The sequence below is a fragment of the Corylus avellana genome, chromosome ca3, assembly GCF_901000735.1.
Source record: "Corylus avellana chromosome ca3, CavTom2PMs-1.0".
NCBI lineage: Eukaryota > Viridiplantae > Streptophyta > Magnoliopsida > Fagales > Betulaceae > Corylus > Corylus avellana.
The window spans coordinates 34,012,805-34,031,773 of NC_081543.1; the positions used below are offsets into that span (position 1 = coordinate 34,012,805).

At 36.0% G+C, this 18,969-nt stretch overlaps 2 protein-coding genes across 2 annotated transcripts; both read left to right on the forward strand.

Moving 5' to 3' along the window:
* On the forward strand, positions 1-13,389 carry LOC132173765 (uncharacterized). Its single transcript, XM_059585361.1, has 17 exons — positions 1-150; positions 243-306; positions 754-862; positions 988-1,050; positions 2,886-2,989; positions 4,139-4,205; positions 4,309-4,380; positions 4,895-5,056; positions 5,765-5,838; positions 5,927-6,024; positions 7,910-8,017; positions 9,988-10,085; positions 11,013-11,150; positions 11,482-11,529; positions 12,154-12,268; positions 12,655-12,755; positions 13,072-13,389. The coding sequence occupies exons 1-17, from the start codon at positions 78-80 to the stop codon at positions 13,156-13,158; spliced, it is 1,581 nt and encodes a 526-aa protein (XP_059441344.1). The 5' UTR covers positions 1-77; the 3' UTR covers positions 13,159-13,389.
* A 1,208-nt stretch (positions 13,390-14,597) lies between these two features.
* On the forward strand, positions 14,598-17,656 carry LOC132175131 (small ribosomal subunit protein bS20c). The gene is made up of 3 exons (XM_059586969.1): positions 14,598-14,862; positions 15,219-15,385; positions 17,197-17,656. Exons 1-3 carry the CDS (start codon positions 14,673-14,675, stop codon positions 17,434-17,436), a joined length of 597 nt encoding a protein of 198 aa, XP_059442952.1. The 5' UTR covers positions 14,598-14,672; the 3' UTR covers positions 17,437-17,656.
* The last annotated feature ends 1,313 nt before the right edge of the window (positions 17,657-18,969 follow it).

The following is an 18,969-nucleotide window of genomic DNA, read 5'->3' on the forward strand; positions in this document are numbered from 1 at the left end:
GTTGCCGACTCACGGGTCTCTCTCTCTCTCTCTCGATCACTGTTTCACAATCACAGTGATATTTTGAGAAAGCAGCTATGGCGGAAGAGTTCTCGTTGGACGATCCCACTCAACTACTCGAAGCAGCTTCAGATTTCGCACTTTATCCTGGTACTTTTTTTCTCCACAACATTTGTTTTCTTTTTTCTCCGTTTTATTTTATTTTTCCCATTAAACAGTCTAAGAACTTCTGCTAATTTCAGGTGCTCAAAACGACACTTCATCGAAGAACTTCCTCGACCGCTTCCCTCTTCCAGTCATAATAAAGTAACATTCTTCTTCAATGTCTCTTCACTTTCCCCATTGATTTTTGTTGGTTTATAACCCATTGTAACTCTAATACTATAGTTTTAGTTTTAAGGTTTTACCATCTGGGTTCTGTTAGGATTAAATGATTAACTTCATCGTTTTCGTTTCCTTTTAGCTTAAGTTTTTGGATAACGGTGATTTAACCTGGGATAATATTGATTTTAGAGGTTAAATATTTTACGGGCTTGGTTTGTTGAGTATGAGGGTGAGGGGAAAATGAGGGTGTTAAAATATTATTTAAATGATTAAATTCACAAGCTTTTTGGATAATCGGTGATTTAACATTGATGCCAACTGTTGTGTTGTTGCAAGGGAAATTATGTAGATTAAAGTTCTCTACGCTGGGATTTCCTTTGACATTGTTTTGGAGTAGTGTGTTCATGTTTATGTTTTTACCTAGTGCAGCGCGTTACAGACCAAAGGAGATGTGCCTGGTCTTGAGAATACTTTAGTTGCTTGTCTGGAAAGGATATTCCAAACAAAACATGGTGCCTCTCTCATCCCACATTATATGGTACGTATGCTTTTTCCTGTTAACTCTGTAATGCAACTTGCTTCTTTAGCCAGCGCTTGATTTTGGCATAGAATGGTTGGTTTGAGTTTGATTATCATTTTTCTACTCTTTTGCTCTTTCTTCAGCCCTTTTTGCAAGTTGGTCTGAAGGCTGATTCCCAAAGAGTGAGGTATTTAGCATGTAAAACGGTATGTATGTAAAACTCTTTTGCTCTTGCTTCTGCGACTGACTTTCTTTGAAGTTTCTGTTAATATTTGAGAATGTTTTTGATAAGTTTTTTTAAATTTTTTTGATAAGTTTGAGAATGTGACAAGCTTATGTATTTGAATTTGCTATGTATGTTCATGGGAGTATCTAATTTTCTTTTGTTGTTCAGAAATGTTTTTTTTTTTAATCATTGAATGCATAAGCAACTATTTTAAATCACATATCTGCTTTAGGTTTCTGCTGCAGAAGGAAATAGCTTTTCCCCTCCTTCGCACCTGTTATTGTATCAGCCAGCATTCTGGCATTTTATAGTTAGTGCCATTTTGACTGTTCAATGAACTCTTTTGAGTAGCCCATGAGCAAGGCCGTGATGCTGCTTGAATGTTGGGTCCCCTAATTGAAGTGAAAGAGCTACACGGACTTCTTTATGCTATCTTCCAGTAGGGGCCCAAATGGCTTAGAGACCAATGGAATAATGGATTCCAATGATGGCATGAGCATAACTAAGTGAACCTTTTTCTTTTTTACCTTTCGATTATCCCTTCAAAGGGTTGAACCCAGACCCCACTTTATACAAGCCAAGAGGTACCACTTGGCTACAAAGACTGGTATTACTTGTAGTAAACTACTTTGCAACTGCATTAAATATTTGTGGGAAAGGAAGACCGGGGCTACAATTAGAACTATTGGCTTTTGATAATGTTTCTGGATGTTGACACTGTTAATAGAGCCAAGTTGACAACCTTTCTAGTTTCACTAAAGGCAATAAGTGTCATGGAATTATAAGTCATCTCCTTTAAGAGCGATTAAAAAATTCACCCGGCTGGAATTCCTATATATATATTTAAGTGCTTGTTCGCTATACTCGATCATCTTGGTAAAGGGCAATTTATTTTATAGATAACATGTGCTTGTTCACTATATTAGTTCATGTTGGTAAAGTGCAATTTATTTTAAATACACACACACTCAACATTGCTCTTGTATTTTCAAGTTTGTATTGGCCCTTAGATGTATGGTATAGCATTGCTAATCTATATTGAGTGTGGTTTGAACTTCTGACCCCCGAGATTGATCACTTTCTTTTTAGAACAGATTTAACAATAATGTGGAACTTTAAGTCATTGAAGCAAAGTTGTATGAGCTATCTTAGGATTTTATGGACTGACGGTTCATAGACATTATAGAGAGAGAGAGAGAGAGGGGGGGGGGGGGGGTTGGATTTTAGTAATTTGATCAATCTACCTGGACCTGCTCAACCTGCTCTTCGGTCATCTCTGTTTATGGAGAGAAAGGAATGATAGAAGTTTTGAGAACCATTCGAGGACCTTGTAGTTTTGGACAACTGCTTTTAGTAACTCCATTAGTGATTAATTATCATGATTTTCTTGTTCTTTTTGCTTATACTCTAGGTAGGTAGCTTCTCTTGTGTACTCCCTGTGTACTTAGGGTACCTTACTTTTTTTAATGATATCCGGATTACTTACAAAAAAAAAAAAAATGATTTGAGAAGTAAATAAGAGAGTGAGAGGATAGGTAGGTGTCCTGCCCTTTGTATATTCTTTTCCTTGTTCACTTCACCTCTATACTCACCTAGTTTCTCTCCATGCTTGTTTCTGAAATTCTGATTGAGCATTTCAGAGATTGCTTAATCCTAGCATAGTGCCGTACTTCTGTTGTTCAAAAACTGTTTGGTTGCCATTTGTTAGCCACGTTTTGTTAAGGTTAATGTATATACTTTGTGAAATTATAACTAACGCAAGTGGAAAAACTTTTGTGCTATGCCATTTACTATAACATTGTAATAAATCTGCAGGTTGCCTACTTTTTGGAGCATTCTGATGAAAATACTGTTTCTCCAGCACGGCTAATAATTGACCAAGATTTATATCCTCTTTTGCTTGATTGCCTCCTTTATGGGTAAGAAATACTGCTTTTTGCAATTTTGTTGCACATTAAGTGTTGGATATTCTTGAAAATACCTGCTTGATTGCCTCCTTTATGATATAGATACTGCCTTTTGCTATTGTGGTGCGCACTACAGGTTGAATGTTTTCTCCTGTTTGCATTTAGTCTCTTCGATTATTTCTTGATTGACTTTGTGTTAGTGCTGGTAGTCGCTGAGTTATTATGTCATGTCATTACATTTTATATTGTTTCTACTCCTCAGTCGCTCATTTTTTTTCTCTTCTTTTGTGCTTTCAGTAACATGAGATATCACTAAGATAGGATAGGTAATGCACAGGACAAAATCAAGGAATATAATTTTTCTGATGAAAGAGAAGAATACTAGAAACAAAGCAACAAAAAATGCTTGAAATGCAAAAATGAAAGAAAACCAAAACCCTTGCCATTCATAGCAAGGTTTCCAAAGTTATTGCAGTCCTCTTAGTCTGTCTCTGAATTGGCCGATCTTGGTTTTTAGTTGAATGAATTTGATCAAAATACTTTGAAAGATATGTTGAGTCTTTCAACAACTTTGAGCTATCTGAGCCCCTACCCTTTTCTCCTTTCTGATCTAGCCCATTTCATTGTGCTACGATTACCATCTTTAAAGTATATTAGAGAAATTCAGTTCAAGTCCTCCTTCTATCTTAAGTAGAACGCCACTGACTTCAGCCCTATTGCTGCACTATGTCCAAGAGCCTTAGTAGAATAGGTAAAATAATATGGCCATTCTGGACTGTTAAAATATTTCTGTCCTTGATTGACCAAGATTGCCAATATTGGACCATTAAAGATTTCTTCAAAGTTGTCATCGGAATTCATCCAAGCACAAGCTAGTACTGCCATTTATTGCACCTGATAAGTGAAAGAGTTGACAACAATATTTTTCTCTTGCATTGAATATCTTATGAGGACTGGGGGCATATCTCAGAGTAGTTTTGTGGGGGCAAAATGTAAATCATCTCTTCTCAAAGGACTCCTTCACTTTTTATATTTTGTTATATATTTGCTGTCTGCATGTAAACGAAACATACTCTAGTTGCAACTTTCAGTTTACTCTTTAAAGTTATATCCTGCATATGGATAAATTTGACATGCATCTCTTTTTGTTGTGGTATGTAGTGACGAACAAGTCGCAACTGCATCAATGGATGCAATCAAGAAATTAGCGGGCTCTTCTGAAGGCATGGTAGGGATATTGGTCTGCTCTATGCGTTCAAATTTCCTTTCATGTTGCATTATGTTATAATTAGCCAAACTGTTAAGTGCCTTTTGTTACCAAATTTATTCAGGACGTCATCTTCCCAGCTAATAACAGTGAAGCTACACATCTTGGACATATAGCTGCCCAATGTTCATCACTGGTATGCTAGTTGGTGCTTTGGGATTTAGATATAGTCATAGGATTCTAAGCAGCAGAAAGTCCATGTCGTTGAGCAAATTTTTTTGAGAAGTTTACCTTCATTTGTGGGTATAACCCCCACCCCCACCACCACCACCACACACACACACACACACACACACACACACTTTTGTGGCAGGAACATGCCACAAAAGTTTGTTACATGGCATCTATTGTTTTGTTTTTGTAACCTATTATTTATGTTGAAAAGAAGCATTGCTTCCCCTTCCCCTTTTTTTGGGTGAGAATTTGGGACGTGGTGGGGTTTGAAGTCAAATACAATTTTGTAGCCGTCTTCGCCCATTTATTTTAGATGCACAATTCTCACACTACTTATATTTAGTTTCTACCAGGTGCCATATCCCGAGTATTTAAATGTCAATGAGCTATGCTGACCATGGTTATCTCCGTGGTCTCTGAATCATGATTATTGCTTAGTATTTGTATTCTTCCTTCTGACTATGAAAAGTTTTTAGGGACGGGTTCGGGTTTTGGCTTTAATAGTGAAGCTATTCTCAATTTCCAACTCTGTGGCATCCGTTATTTACAATTCAAACCTGCTCAGTCCATTTGAGGCGGCAATCAACAATACAGATGATACCCTTGAAACATTAAGTGTTTTGGAGCTGTTGTACGAGGTTGGCTGATTGGTTATCATTTCATATGATATCTCTCTCTCTCCCCCTCTCTCTGCACTTATTGACTTTTGCTATGCAGGGACATTTTCCATTGGAATATTGGCTGGGAATATCTTGTGTCTTAACTTTTTTGTTACTAGTATCAATGCCTAATTTCAATGATTATGATGCTGTGCAAATGGTAATATCATCCACGGAAGTATTGCATATGAGCACAAAATATCTTAAGATGATTATGGAAGGTAGCTTCATTGTCCTAGATGCAGTCTTTAAGAAATTAGATTGAAAAGAGTAGTATTTTAATGTGCACATTAAAATAACTTAAGAAGTTAGGGCTTGGAATTATGGAACACATGGCAGAAGCTGCCTGATCTACAATGATGGGTATCATACAAGACATGTCAGAGAAATTTGTGTTACCACATTTTGGAATACATAGCAACTGGACTTTATCTTTTCCTGGAAGAATCTCATTCTGGTATCTTAATGATTTAAGTTTTATTTGTTTCAAGTGACAGTACAATTCATTTCTCTGTTATATTTGTTATTTTATTACATAAGATTAAATATAAAGGTAGCATATTCTTGGTATAAATTGATTTATAACTGATTTTCACTCCACTCTTCACTTAATGGACATCTCTGTTCCTTGATTTGTTACCTTATGCATTGTAATATATTCTTATTATATGTACCCAATGGATGAAGTTGGCAGAAATTCAGCATGGAACAGAGTTCTTGTCAAGGACCACCCTTCTTCATTTACTTAGTTCTATAATCAGGTACATGCTTGACTGAATGGTTATTTGTTGGTACTGAGTTTTTTTGTTACCCTTACATGCTTATGCACGTGTTCACTTTTCATTGTAGCAACACATCTATGGGATCTATTTTAAGATCAAGAGCAATGATGATAAGTGGAAGGCTTCTGTCCAAGGAGAATGTTTATATGTTTGCTGATGAATCCAGTAAGACTTCTAGTGTACTTGACACCACTGAAATGTGCTTTTCTTTTTTGATGAATCTGACCTTTCTGGAATAATTGCTACTTCTTTTTTCCTCCTGATTATTAGATATACTGCAGCCTGGTTGTTATAGATTGCCATTGTCGTGTATGATCTATTCACTCTCTATGTATTGCAGCTTCTAGAAAAACTAAAAGTTTTTGAACATTCCATCTTTAATGAAGAGCTGAGAGCACTTCTTTAGGCATTCTGTACCTGTCTCTTGTCTCCCAACTAAATTTTATGTAGTACCATAACTGGAAATGGTAGTCTCTAACTCTACGTAAGTCTGCCCCTTGAAGAGCATTTAATGACATTTGCCATTTGGAAAGAATATCAAACCTACTTGAGCACCAGCCTAACATGTCCTACCTTTTTTTTGGTTGCTCTTATGCCCCACCAAACTATGCTCAATTATTTCCACACATTAAAGATGCTTCCACATCCTCAACTGTAGTGCCAGTTGCACATGGGCATTAGACTCTGTTGGCCGCTGTTTTTGACATGAACCACTTGGATGATTTTACAGGCTATAAGTTCTGGATCAAAGTTCTGCCTCTTGCTATCTATTTGATGTGCTAATTGGTTGCTTACATTGACATGTATTCAATTACTATAATGTAGTCAAGGTGCATGGGCTTTTGGAATGGTGAAACTGTTTCTTGCTTGCATTTGCTATGATTTGGCGTTGCGTTGATCTTTTGGTGTCTCTGTGCCAGTATGGGGATAAAGCTGGGGATAAGGCATCATGTGCATTCACTAATGTCATTTCACTACAAACATATAAATTGCTAAGACTTTTGCAACTTGGATCTGTAATGTAAGCTCTAATTGCAATTTGGCTGAATACAAATATTGGAATGGCCAAATAACAAAAGACTCTTAGAAAAATATCACGTTGTTAAAGTATTACCATTTCCTATCAACTTAAGCTTTTGGGACAATTGTAATTTAGCATGTTATCAAAATAAAGGTCCTGAATTCGAATATCACCCTTGTTGAACTCACTTGTTGAGGTAAAGTTTAAGCCCACAAGTGAGGGGAAATGTTAAACTATTAATTAAAAATTCACCATTTTCTATCAGCTTAAGTTTTTGGGATCATTGGTAATTTAACATGTATTAGAACCTCTAGATTATTACAGTTAATTTATATTTTTTCTTTGGTCTAGTTGCTTGTACAGTGTTTGCTTTTTTTTTTTTTTTTTTTGGCCCTGTAGGATATGAAGATTGGTGTACTTAGATTGGGTTGTAGTCTTAATGTGAAGCATTTGGTGAAAAAAGAATCGGCGCCTCCTTAAGGATTGCAAGTCCAATGTGTTATGTTTAAAATCCTATTCTTTTAGGTCTCTTTTAGATTGGGTTGTAGTCTATGCTCCTAATTTCTCCTTTTTGAATCTTTTAGATCTTGTTAAAAGTTGATTTCAGATGGCTTTAGGGTGGTTGTCTCTCTTGTATACTTTTCATGACGAGGAGGGCTTTGCCCTTTTCTTTTAATAAATTATTGTTCATTAAAAAAAGATTGGGGTACTTAGTTTGGAGATAGCTTATAGATATGAATAAGTTTCATAATATTTTAAATTTGGGGTACCAAGTGCACCTATTTAGGATCATTATTAACTTACACTGCATACAGATGCTTCTCTTTGTCAACCTGGTGTAGGATATATTAAGCAGAATTGCACCTTTTGGGCTTTTTTTACTGATTAGACAAATACATTGTTCCATTAAAGTATATAGGATTAGTGGAAGTGTTTGTTTGGGATTTATTACCTTTAAAAAATATATAACCATGTGTAGGAAGATTCTAAAGTAGTTTCTTATTGTGCTAAGTTTTCTTCTGAATTCAGGTGTTAAAACTGCGATATCAGCCATTGATAAATTACTTGAGTCATCAGCAAGTCCAGATACAGATGAAAGTGAATCTGCACTTGAAGCATTGGGTCAAATAGGGTCATGTAAGTATGTCACTCACTGCTGCGGGCAGAGGTAGCTGTGTCATACATGTCTGATTTTTTTAATTGACATTTAAGAAAATGGCCACCTTTATTTTGTAAAAATTGCGGAGAAGAAGCGTGTTATGTCATATTGTTTGATGGTTTGATGGATATGATCACCATATCCATATATCCATTTCTCTCTTGGCCACAAACTCAAGTATGTAGGAGTTTTTTTTGCAATGTTTTTCTTTTTGTTTTGGGTTGAATTAATCATATATTTTCCATCTGTTCCTCTCCTCATAAATAAGGGGTGGAGGATAAGGTCACAGGTTTTGTATTGGTGCTTGAGTTGTATATACCTTGAATGTGCAACATAAATTCACTAACAGAAGTTACATACCCATGTCTCTGTCCTTATTCTAAGGAAAAGTTGTTGTCTCCATGTTAGAATGTGATTAATGTGCAACATTTGCTCCCATGTCTATAGATCAAAGGGGTTGAAATTCCACAATCCTGCCTGATTATAATATATGACACCACCATCCAGGTAGAAGATGCTAGGGTTAAAACTGCCTTTTGCCACCAATTTGACATTTATATTGAAAGTTTTAATACTTTCTAATAACTGATTGGATTTCTCCAAGTAAATATTCAGGCATGCTTCCGGACAACTTGGTATTAACCATTATTTATTTAGGTCCAGGAAGGATGACAAATACACTTGTGCTTTACACTTCGGAGATGAGAACTATTAACTGTAAAAGCTGAGTTCTGGCCCTTTTTACTTGAAACTAGTTAGGTGTATTTCTTGTATACTTCTTGTGTATTTGGGTTGTGCTTTTGCGCTTGTTTAATAAATTTGCGTTTTACTTCTAAAAAAAGGTTTGTTATGTCTTTTATGGACAATGTTGCCCTATTTTCTGAGAGTTTAAGCTTTGACGGCAGATGGATGCTAACAAGGTTGGTATCAAAGTCTTGTTTCTTTAAGGCTTTGTGTTCCAATCCTGGGAACTCCCCTTTATTTCTTTTCTTTTCTGTTTTTGATATTTCTTTCTAGTTCTGTTTCTATTTTGGGATCCATGTGCATTTCCGGGACTATCTGTTAGGTGATGCGTTAGTATGTGTTTCATATATAGTTTGGCCCACTTCTTGTCAGTACTTTAAGGATAATTGGTCGCTAAGATGTTTACTTGAGTGTAATATGGCCAACTAAACATTCAATATGCAGGTGAGAAGTGTAGTAGTATAGCTTAAAAGGGTCCTACAATATGGCAAGCTAGTATTCTTTTTTCTATGATTGACATGCTTAGTAGGAATGTAGCTTTGAAAAGGGTTCTATAATCTGTATCCATTGAATTTATTTCATGCATGAAATGGTGCAGCTGCCTTTGATGTTAGCATCTGAATATACTTTTGACATGGTTCTAGTCCCTCAACAAAATTTACTTGTGTGCATCTGATTTTTTTTTTAATACATTTAATGACATAAATGGCTGAAATTTGATTAAAGTAATGTTTGAAAGCATCTGAAACCTCCTACTTCCCCCAGAATAAACGAGGGTGAGAGTGTGTGTGTAATGTGTTTGATAAGTTTAGGAGTCTGAAACTTGTGCAAGAAATTCTTAACTGTAGAGGTTGTGTTGGTTTATTAATTACGATTTTACACTTTCACCAGTTTTTTGATTAATTGTTGCAGCAATTTGGGTTTTTCCTTATGACTGCACAGATTTATGATGACTATTTGTTCACACCTTGGAAGTAAATCTACATTGAAATAAAAAATGCTTGAGATTACTGACTAGTTAAATATCCCAAGTTTCATACTGTTATTGTTGGGATGAAGGATATCTTGTCCTCCTTGCTTGTTATCTTAAGTGAGCACTTTTAACAATTTGCTAACTTCTAGTTTGCTTGCTTTTTTTCTCAAATGCTAATCTGTCATCTCTTGCTATGCAAAATTAATATTTGCTCCTTCATAATGCTTTTAGCGATCCAAGGAGCTGCATTACTACTCTCAAGTTTGCCACAGGCTGCAAGACATGTTATTCATTCTGCTTTTGATCGGCAAGGGCATGGCAAACAGCTGGTGAACATGCAGTTCCTTTCACATGATCTTTGTATTTGTGCTTATTTATTTATTTATTTTGCCTGTTTTTAAAGTTGGTTATCACATGCTAATTTGGTTTCTAGAAATAGATTATTTTAAGATAAAGAGGGTGCAGGCTATTACAGAGATTCATGTGAGTCTGTAAAGTAGGAGTAAAGTGAAGTTAATTTATGCCATGATTTATGGAAAAACGATTGTTTCCTGCATCTTGGCGAGACAAAAAAAGTGTGGCCTGTAAAAGGGAGATAGAGTTAACTCAGAATGTGCATTTGGGTTGCCTTTATAACAAACTTGAAAATGTAGATACAGATTACAAGACGATGGCATGGCATAAACGGTTACATGGTTTTAAATTTTTGAATTTAGATCTAGATTGTAAGGAGATCAGGCAGATATGATAATCTATCTAGCTCATCCAATCATCTTGTATTTGGTGGACCTTTCAACACACATCAAACTGAGGAATGTTTTCCTAACAATGACCACTTCTGTCGCAGCATTATTCATGACTGCGATCTTTTGCTTGGTTCATGAAAATGTTTACAGACCTTCCCATTATCATTGGCTTTCCTTAAAATCCGTGAGGTTGTGCTCTTGTAAAAACATCTTATTTATCCTACAATGTATTTATTGAGCTATATGGCCTCATCTGTGCCAATACTGAAACGGGTCCAGCTTTTGTTGTTACAACTTCCTTACAAGCAATAAAGAGGTAAGAGGAGACATGGTGGAAGTAGAATTAGTATTATTATTTACTGCTACCATGTGGAACACAGTATTATGACTGAAAGCTTTCAATTTGTGTTGCAAGAAATCCTCTATTTAGAATTTTGAGCAAAAATCTTTTATTTACAATATTTTAGATTTTTTGTATATTTCTGAAACATTCTTAAATCGCAAACACAGTCTGCACTGCATGCTCTTGGAAACATAGCAGGAGAATCAAGGCCAGAGAATAAAATTATACTGAGTGGAGATGCAGAAGAAAGCTTGCGACGTTTAATCTATGAAACAGCATCCAAGAGTTCAAAGATGACACCATCTGTAAGTAGTTACTTGTTAATATGCTTTTCATTTTTTAATCATGCTTCTGCTCATGCCATTTCAATCATTGGAAAATTCACTTTCTTCAGACGAGCATTTGGCTATCAAACTCCATATTGAGTCAAGGGTGCTAATTGTGTGTTTACAGTTTGTGGGTTTCAGTCCTTTTGCATGAATTTAGTAAATTTTTTTTTGGCCTTTTATACTCACTTTGACTGGACACTCTTCTGTTTTGTTTAGGAACACGTTCATTTGGGTTCCCTTTCACTTTTCATTTGCCTGCTCTTTAAAAAGTTCATAAGTCTTACCAAGTTGTTGGTGCAATTGGCAGGGCCTTATTTTATCAGTTCTTCAACAAGATTCGGAAATTCGTTTGGCGGTGAGAATTTTATATTCATGAGCTATGGATTTTTTTTTTCCTTGCTGTAGCCATAGATTGAAATGTAATGGAGCTGATGTATGATAAGGGTTTTCTTTTCAAACTAGTTAATTGTGGTGACTCCAGTAGGCATTAAGGCACCATTTCATATATTTTTAGTAAGGGAAACCAAAACTTCTTGGATCTCAATTTAAGTAAATGTTTTTTAGTTTATTTCTCTTTCATTTAATTGACTATTGACATGGTTTGTAGTTAGGGATTGAAGGTTCTCTTATTTGTGTTTCTTGAATACACTACTATGTATCATTAATTTACTAGTTCCCTCCTTGTGTTATTATGCCTAAGAATTTCCCCTTTAGGACACATTGCAATGTTTATTATGGGTGGGGATGCTGGGTAAACAACTTAGGTGAACTAAATACAAAAAAAGTGCCATGAATTGTTGTGACGCTCCATTTGCTGCCAAAGGACAGAAGCAAGACCCAAAAAGAGAAAGTGTTGAACTTTATTGGCTTATTGCAACAAACTGACCCTCATAGTTGAAGCGCTTTACTTGGCGTTTGCAGTTGTAAGTGACCCTTTATCAAGAAATATGATGCAAGCTTTTATATTTGAAATTTTCAGGGTTATAGAGTGGTAACTGGAATGGTGGCTCGGCCATGGTTTCTGATGGAGATTTGCTCAAAACAAGAGATAATAAATATAGTGACTGATGCAAATACGGAAACCGCAAAGATAGGTCTGTTTTCTTGTCTCTATGTGTATAATTATTGTTAAATGATCACATTGCCTTGTATGCTACTGTAATCAATTATAAGAGCTGTTCTATGATGGTTTGCTTAAGTGTGGAATTATAAGAATTAAGCAAGACCAGTAATCTGTCATTGTTCCATTGTTGAAACCCATCCAATTAATGAAAACTAGTATTTGGGCTCTTGCCTGCGTAGATACTTGAATTATTTTTCTTATTTTAAGTTCATCTATACTTTCGGAATTTCTTAAACTCTAATTATGTTCATTATTTAATTTCTGGTTTGTTTTCGACGTGGTGAGAAAAAATGATCACTCGTCTTTTAGAATCTTCGTTCCAAATACTTTTCCATCTTTTCAATTTCTATTTTTCAGGTATGGAAATTAGATATAAATGCTGCCAGTCAATCCACAAGGCCTTTGTGTCCTCAAGCAAACTTATCAATGATCCTGCTCTTGCTGGATCAGTGGCCAAGGTTAGAGCTATTTTTTTTCTTAAAATTGTTATGGCCGTGGTTAGATCTACAACACATGGATGTTTTGGTTGGATTTCCTAACCACTCTTAAGAGTAGGCACACCCAAATACATGATGTTTTGGTTGGATCTTACTTCTTTCTACGTGAATGAAGGAAAAACCACTTCATTGATAGTGAAAATTGGGGTTTCTTCCCTTGGGGGAAGGGGTCTGGAATTACCAACCAGTTGAATTGAGGTCATCAACTTCGGTGTTTTTGTTTGTTCGTTTGTTTTTTTTTTTTTTTTTCAATGACAAACTTTTTCTCCCTTTGCAGTTGCAGGAGGCAGTAAGAAATGGTCCATATCTTGCTAGAAAGCATCTTGAAGTTCAACCCATCGTGAAGACAGCTGAGAGATTTTAGATATGTAGGCTGCTGGAGTAAAGCCACTTTCTTGCAAATCGGTATACAAGAATATTATGTATATCTCATCGGGTTGAGGATGACATAAAAATATAGGACCTTGTAAATATACCTCAGACATAATAAGACTTGTTCCTTTTGGTTGTCATGGGGCTATAGCTTCATAGATCTTGCTGTCAGACGAATTGCAAAGCTACCTTAATTTGAAAGTAAACTTGAAGTTTTTTCGCATATGCTGTGTACAAACTCAGCCATCGTTTCTTCTGGCTGTTCATTTCAATGAACGGCCTAAAATGTAGCAACAAATAAAGATAAAAAGGATTGTTGGGATGGCCGAACCACCCTTTTGGCTAAAGAGAGTGATTTGAAGTTACTTCAAATCGGCCATAGAAGGTGGTCCAGATAAAATGCATTGCACCCGATGCAATATCCGGTTCACAATACGCTTAAAATGCATTGCACCCGATGCAATATCCGGATCTCAATACGCTTTGTTGCATTTAGATGGAGCATGAGACTCATCTTGACCTTAACTCAGTGTCTTTTTTAGCATCTCATCTCAACCTTAATTTGGTATCTTAGCTTCTTATCTCAACATTAACTCGGTTTTAAATATAACCCATAAATCGTTGGCAATATGTGATGGAGTATGCTCTCTAATCATTTGAGGAGAGCAACACATACTCTCAAGTGCTCATTATTTGGAAGGCTTCAAAACGTTTATTTTCGGTTGATGTTACTTTAGAGGAAACTTATGCTGCCTTGTTTGCCTCTCAACTTGCTGTTACACATAGATGTTTAGACTCGTTTCTTGAAGAGGATGCTCTCACCATGATCACTGCCATTAATAATCCTGTGAGAGACCCTTTGGTATTTAAAGATTGGTACTATTCTAGTGTTGTGAATGATATTCTTTCTTCTTTTTTCTTCTCTTCAAAGTTGGAAGGACCCTTTGGTATTTTAAAGATTGGAACTATTCTAGTGTTGTGAATGATATTCTAGTTTCTCGTTGCACCAATTTTAGGGCATATTGGTTTGCTAAGAGGGCTGCTTCTTAACATTGTATTTGTAAGTATTCCCAAAAGATCTTTCATTTTCTCTTCCATTCAAATTAAGAGTGAGAATGATCTGTCCTCGTAACATTTTCCCGCATTTGATTTAAAAAAAAAAAAAAAATGCTCATTTTTTACTTGATAGTGAAAATCAATGTAGCTAATGTATTCGACGGCTCCTTATATAATAGATGAAATAATAAATAAAAGTACATGTTCCGTAATTAGTTAAAAAATACTTTAAAAATATGTGTAACATTATTTTTTTTTTATTGTAGTCATAAGAAAAGGAAATTCCTAGGAGGGAGCCCACTCTTGAGGTGCTTACCCAACAAAAAAAGCCCAAAGGGCGAAAGGGGAATTTCGGTCCACTTTCACCGAGTCTCCTTCCCTGTGGCTGTGGATAAAGAGCCGAAGAGAGAAAGGAAGAGCTGAATCTTGGAGAGAGAGAGAGAGAGAGAGATGGCAAGCCTATCATTATCTTGTTTGGCCCTCCCTTCAAAGCTGAGAAATTCTCTTTCCCTTGGTGTCCCTTCTTCTTCTTCTTCTTCTTCTTCTTCAGTTTCTTGTTCTTCTTGTTCTTCTTCTTCTTCAACTCAGTCGAGGTCACTCAGCTTCTCCACTAGCCTCTCACACAATGTGTTCTCCAAAGGTAAATGAAGTATTCAAACTTTTTTCTTTCTCTCTCTGAAATTGCATTTTATCCATTTTCTTTTTTACTGTGCGATTTTTTTCTTCCCTTAATGAACTCCCCCGTTTGGTTGCTGAGAAAAATAAGAAAGAAATCCACAATACCGAAAGTCCAGAAAAAAGAATTAGAATTTTACGTTAAATGTTGTTACTTTCGATAATCGAAAAAAAAAAAACCCGGTTGAATCAAGCATAGTTGACTACAGTTTTTTTTTTCCTCAAAGAACTGCAATTCCTTATTCATGCCTTTTCTCAAAGCCCCATCTTGGCGGAATGAAATGTAAGAAGATTTTGGATTTTGGGTTTTGAGAATTTCAGGGCATTTATCCATGAGCACGACGCAAAGGCCAAGTCGCCATTTTGTTGTGTGTGAGGCGGCTCCTACGAAAAAAGCGGATTCCGCTGCAAAGAGGACGCGTCAAGCTGAGAAAAGGCGCATCTACAACAAAGCCCGGAAATCTGAAATCAAGACCCGGATGAAGAAGGTGAAATGTTGTGTATAAATTCATAGGTTTTTGGTCTAATTTCTATTCTTTTGTCTAACTTTTTTTTTCATGGTGTTGTATTGAATGCTATCAAGATGTTGTACTGTTGTAGGGTGTGAAACTTTGTGAAGAAACTATGTTTGGTTCTATTTATTTATTTTTTGATAAGTAAAAATGATCCGGATTAAAGGAAATAATGTTTGGTTCTATTTATATTGTAGGATTTCTCAGTTTGTCTGGTTTTAGGATGGTTTTTGTGTCCAGTAAAGGCTTATTGCTACAGTTGTGATATAATTATTTAGGGGAAACTTACTTATCAAAAAAAAATTATTTAGGGGAAACTTACTTGCCCAAAAGTATTAGAGTTTCTGTAATCATAAGCTCGTGAAAAGGAGGCATTAGTGTTGGATTATATGGACTCCTCTAACACTTATGTCCATTGGAATCTGAGTTTCTTTAGCGCAGTCCTGAATTGGGAGCTAGAGTCCCTTGTTGCTTTCCTCGATATATTGTACTCTTCAAAACCCCATTCAGGAGAGACAGATAAAATGTTGTGGAACCCTATAATGTAATAATGGCTTTGAAGTGAAGAGAAATCATTACATTCTAGAGAGTCTTGTTTATTTCCTTGGAAGAGCGTATGGAAGGTGAAGGCTCCACCTCAAATTGCTTTCTTCACTAGGACGGGCAGCTTTGGGCAAAATCCTCACGATTGATAACCTTAGGAGGCGGTGTCTTACCCTTGTGAATTGGTCTCCTTAAATCACCTTCTCATCCATTGTGAGTTTACTAGCGAGATCTGGCACTTGGTTCTCGTCTTATTTGGAGTTTCATGAGTCATGCTTAGGAATATCTTTGAGATGCTTCATTTTTTTTAATTTTTTTTTTTTTAATTTTTTTTTTTTATGTTGGGGAACCTCTCTTAGGCAGGGCCCTTTGGACCCACCCTTGCAGATTAAACCTCGGTCCTGTGCACTGCACCCTTGGAAGTTTCCCTACACGGAACTGGTTAAATCGCTGGCTTTTCACCAGAGGGTGTGGCTTCAAGGAATTGTTTACACCCATGATGTGTTGAACCTTGGACCTTGAAGGGAACAAACCCCAAGACCAAGGCCTCCACCACACTCAAGGGTGGGAACATTCCAAAGATGCCATAAGAAAGTTATCCCCGCATTACTAATGTGGATCATTTAGAGAGAGAAATCGGCGCCTTTTTGAGGATGGCAAGTCTAATGTGCTACGACTAAAATCCTCCTTTCTGATATCTCTTTTAGATAGGGCTGTAGCTTATGTTCCTAATTTGTCTTCCTCTAATCCTGTAGATCTTCTTAATTTTTTAGATTTTGGACATCAATTGGTGGTTACTTCTCTTGTATACTTTTAGCGCATGAGGGCTTTGCCTCTTCTTCTAATAAATTATTCATAAAAAAATTGTGTATGAGATCATTGTCATTGGTTGGTTATCGGCGCTCAAATATGGCCATGAAGGGATCTCTCTTCCTTCTTGCCCTCTTAATTTTTGATAGGGTCAGTTTCAGTATTTTATTCAATAACAAAATTAAAGAAAAAATGGAAGTTTTGTTTTGTTTTCCATATATTGGATGTTATCTTTTTGGAATAAAACTATAATGTTGTTGCCTGCCTGTTTTATAAAATGTATCTTCTACTATGATAATAAGGTCTAATCGACCAGAGAAAGGCAGAAATTTGGATGATGTTCTCATAATGATCTATCAAAAACTTGTGATAAAGGTGATAAATTGTTTCTTAGATGTTCCTGATGGTTATGAAATATATTTGAACTTTTCCAGGTTTTGGAAGCTCTGGATGTGCTCAAGAAGAAACCTGATGCACAAGCTGAAGAAGTGCTTCAAATTGAGAAACTAATTGCAGAGGCATATTCAGTTATAGACAAGGCGGTGAAAGTGGGAACACTGCACAGGAACACCGGAGCACGCAGGAAGTCTCGGCTTGCCCGGAGAAAGAAGACTGTGGAGATTCACCATGGCTGGTATTCTCCAATCCCAGCACCTGCTGTAAATGCAGCGTAGAACACCCTCTGCACCCATGTGAAAATTTATGTAATCTTGTGTTGAAGTTCCTTAATGAAGAGTTCTATGAACCCATCATTCATAATTTTAAGGATTCTGAGAACTCGATGTAGATTAGTTACAGTTCTACCTTAATGCTTTTGTTACTAAAGCTGATATCTTCTTGTAATCTAGAACATCATTGCTTAGTTGAGCTTAAAAAGGTATATTGCTTAATCTTGCTGATTAGGGTTTATTTATCGCACCTCGCATGCAAATGAATCAGCAAGTGCATCCTCTTCGCAGCATTCTAGTTCAAAGTTGCCAAGCAAGCAAAGTTCTAGGCAGCATTGAATTTGCTTTGGTTGTAACTTTCCATAAAATTGAAACTTTTGAAGCTTAATTTGTATTATAAAAGTATAAAGTATCTATGTTCAAATTATATAATGCTTTGTATTAACTTGTGAATGTAATTTCTGAACACGATTGGCAGAAGGAACTCATGAATTCCTTCACCTCCATTAAATTGGGTTAGAAGAATTTTTTCTAACCTAATCTATAATAATGATACGTGTCTATTAACATGTGAGAAACACATGGTTTTTTTATTTTATTTCAAGTTTGTTTCTACTATTAAAAAATTGTGTTTCTCATATGTTAAGAGACACATGTCATTATTATATATTAGGTTGGAGGAACTAGTTTGGATAGAAAGTCTGTCCATTTCTCATGACCTATAAAAGCCAATCCTTTCATATTAAAGCCAAGAAAGTTTTAAATTTAAACTAAATTTTATGTGAAACTTTTAGTAAAATTTTTGCATTTATTTTTCTTTCCTTCTTAGTTTTTAACTATTTTAGACCCATTTTCTAGAACTTCTTATAATGATTTTTAAGAATATTGGGCATTTATTAAAAACATTTACATGCTCTCTTGTGCTGTAATTATGTTTTGTATTAAATTACTTGCGGACAGAGAGACAGAGGGGCATAAAAAGACAAGGTTGAGATTTTCTGAAAACTTTTCCTCTCCTCTCTCGAACTAAACAGAATTTCATCAAGAATCCTAAAGAAAGAGACAATTTGAGAGAGAGAGAGAGAGAGAGAGATGGGAATCTCAATGATTGACGTGCTTTCTTCATGCTTGGTTCTTCCTTGGGAGCAAAGAAATCCATTTGTCAGAGGCCCTTGTTCTTTTTCTTCTCAGTCAAATTTCGCCACTTTCAGGACCCTCAGCTTCTCTAGTAACCTCTCCAAAGGTAATGTAAACCCACTAACCCATTTCTCTCTTTCTCTCTCTCTCTCAACATCGCACCTTCCCTTGCCTTTACCATATGTTATTATATATATGGTAAACATTTGTGTTTGGCTGTTGAGAAACTTGAAAAGAAAAGAGGACCTACAATCTTTTTGTATACCTTCTCTCCCCTCCCCCCCCTTTTTTTCTTGTATTTCTCAAGAACCAAAGCAGAAAGTAAGCAGTGTGGACCTGTTATAATTTTTTATTTGGGTTATGGGTCAATGAAAAGTATTGTATTTCTACCTTTTCCCAGCG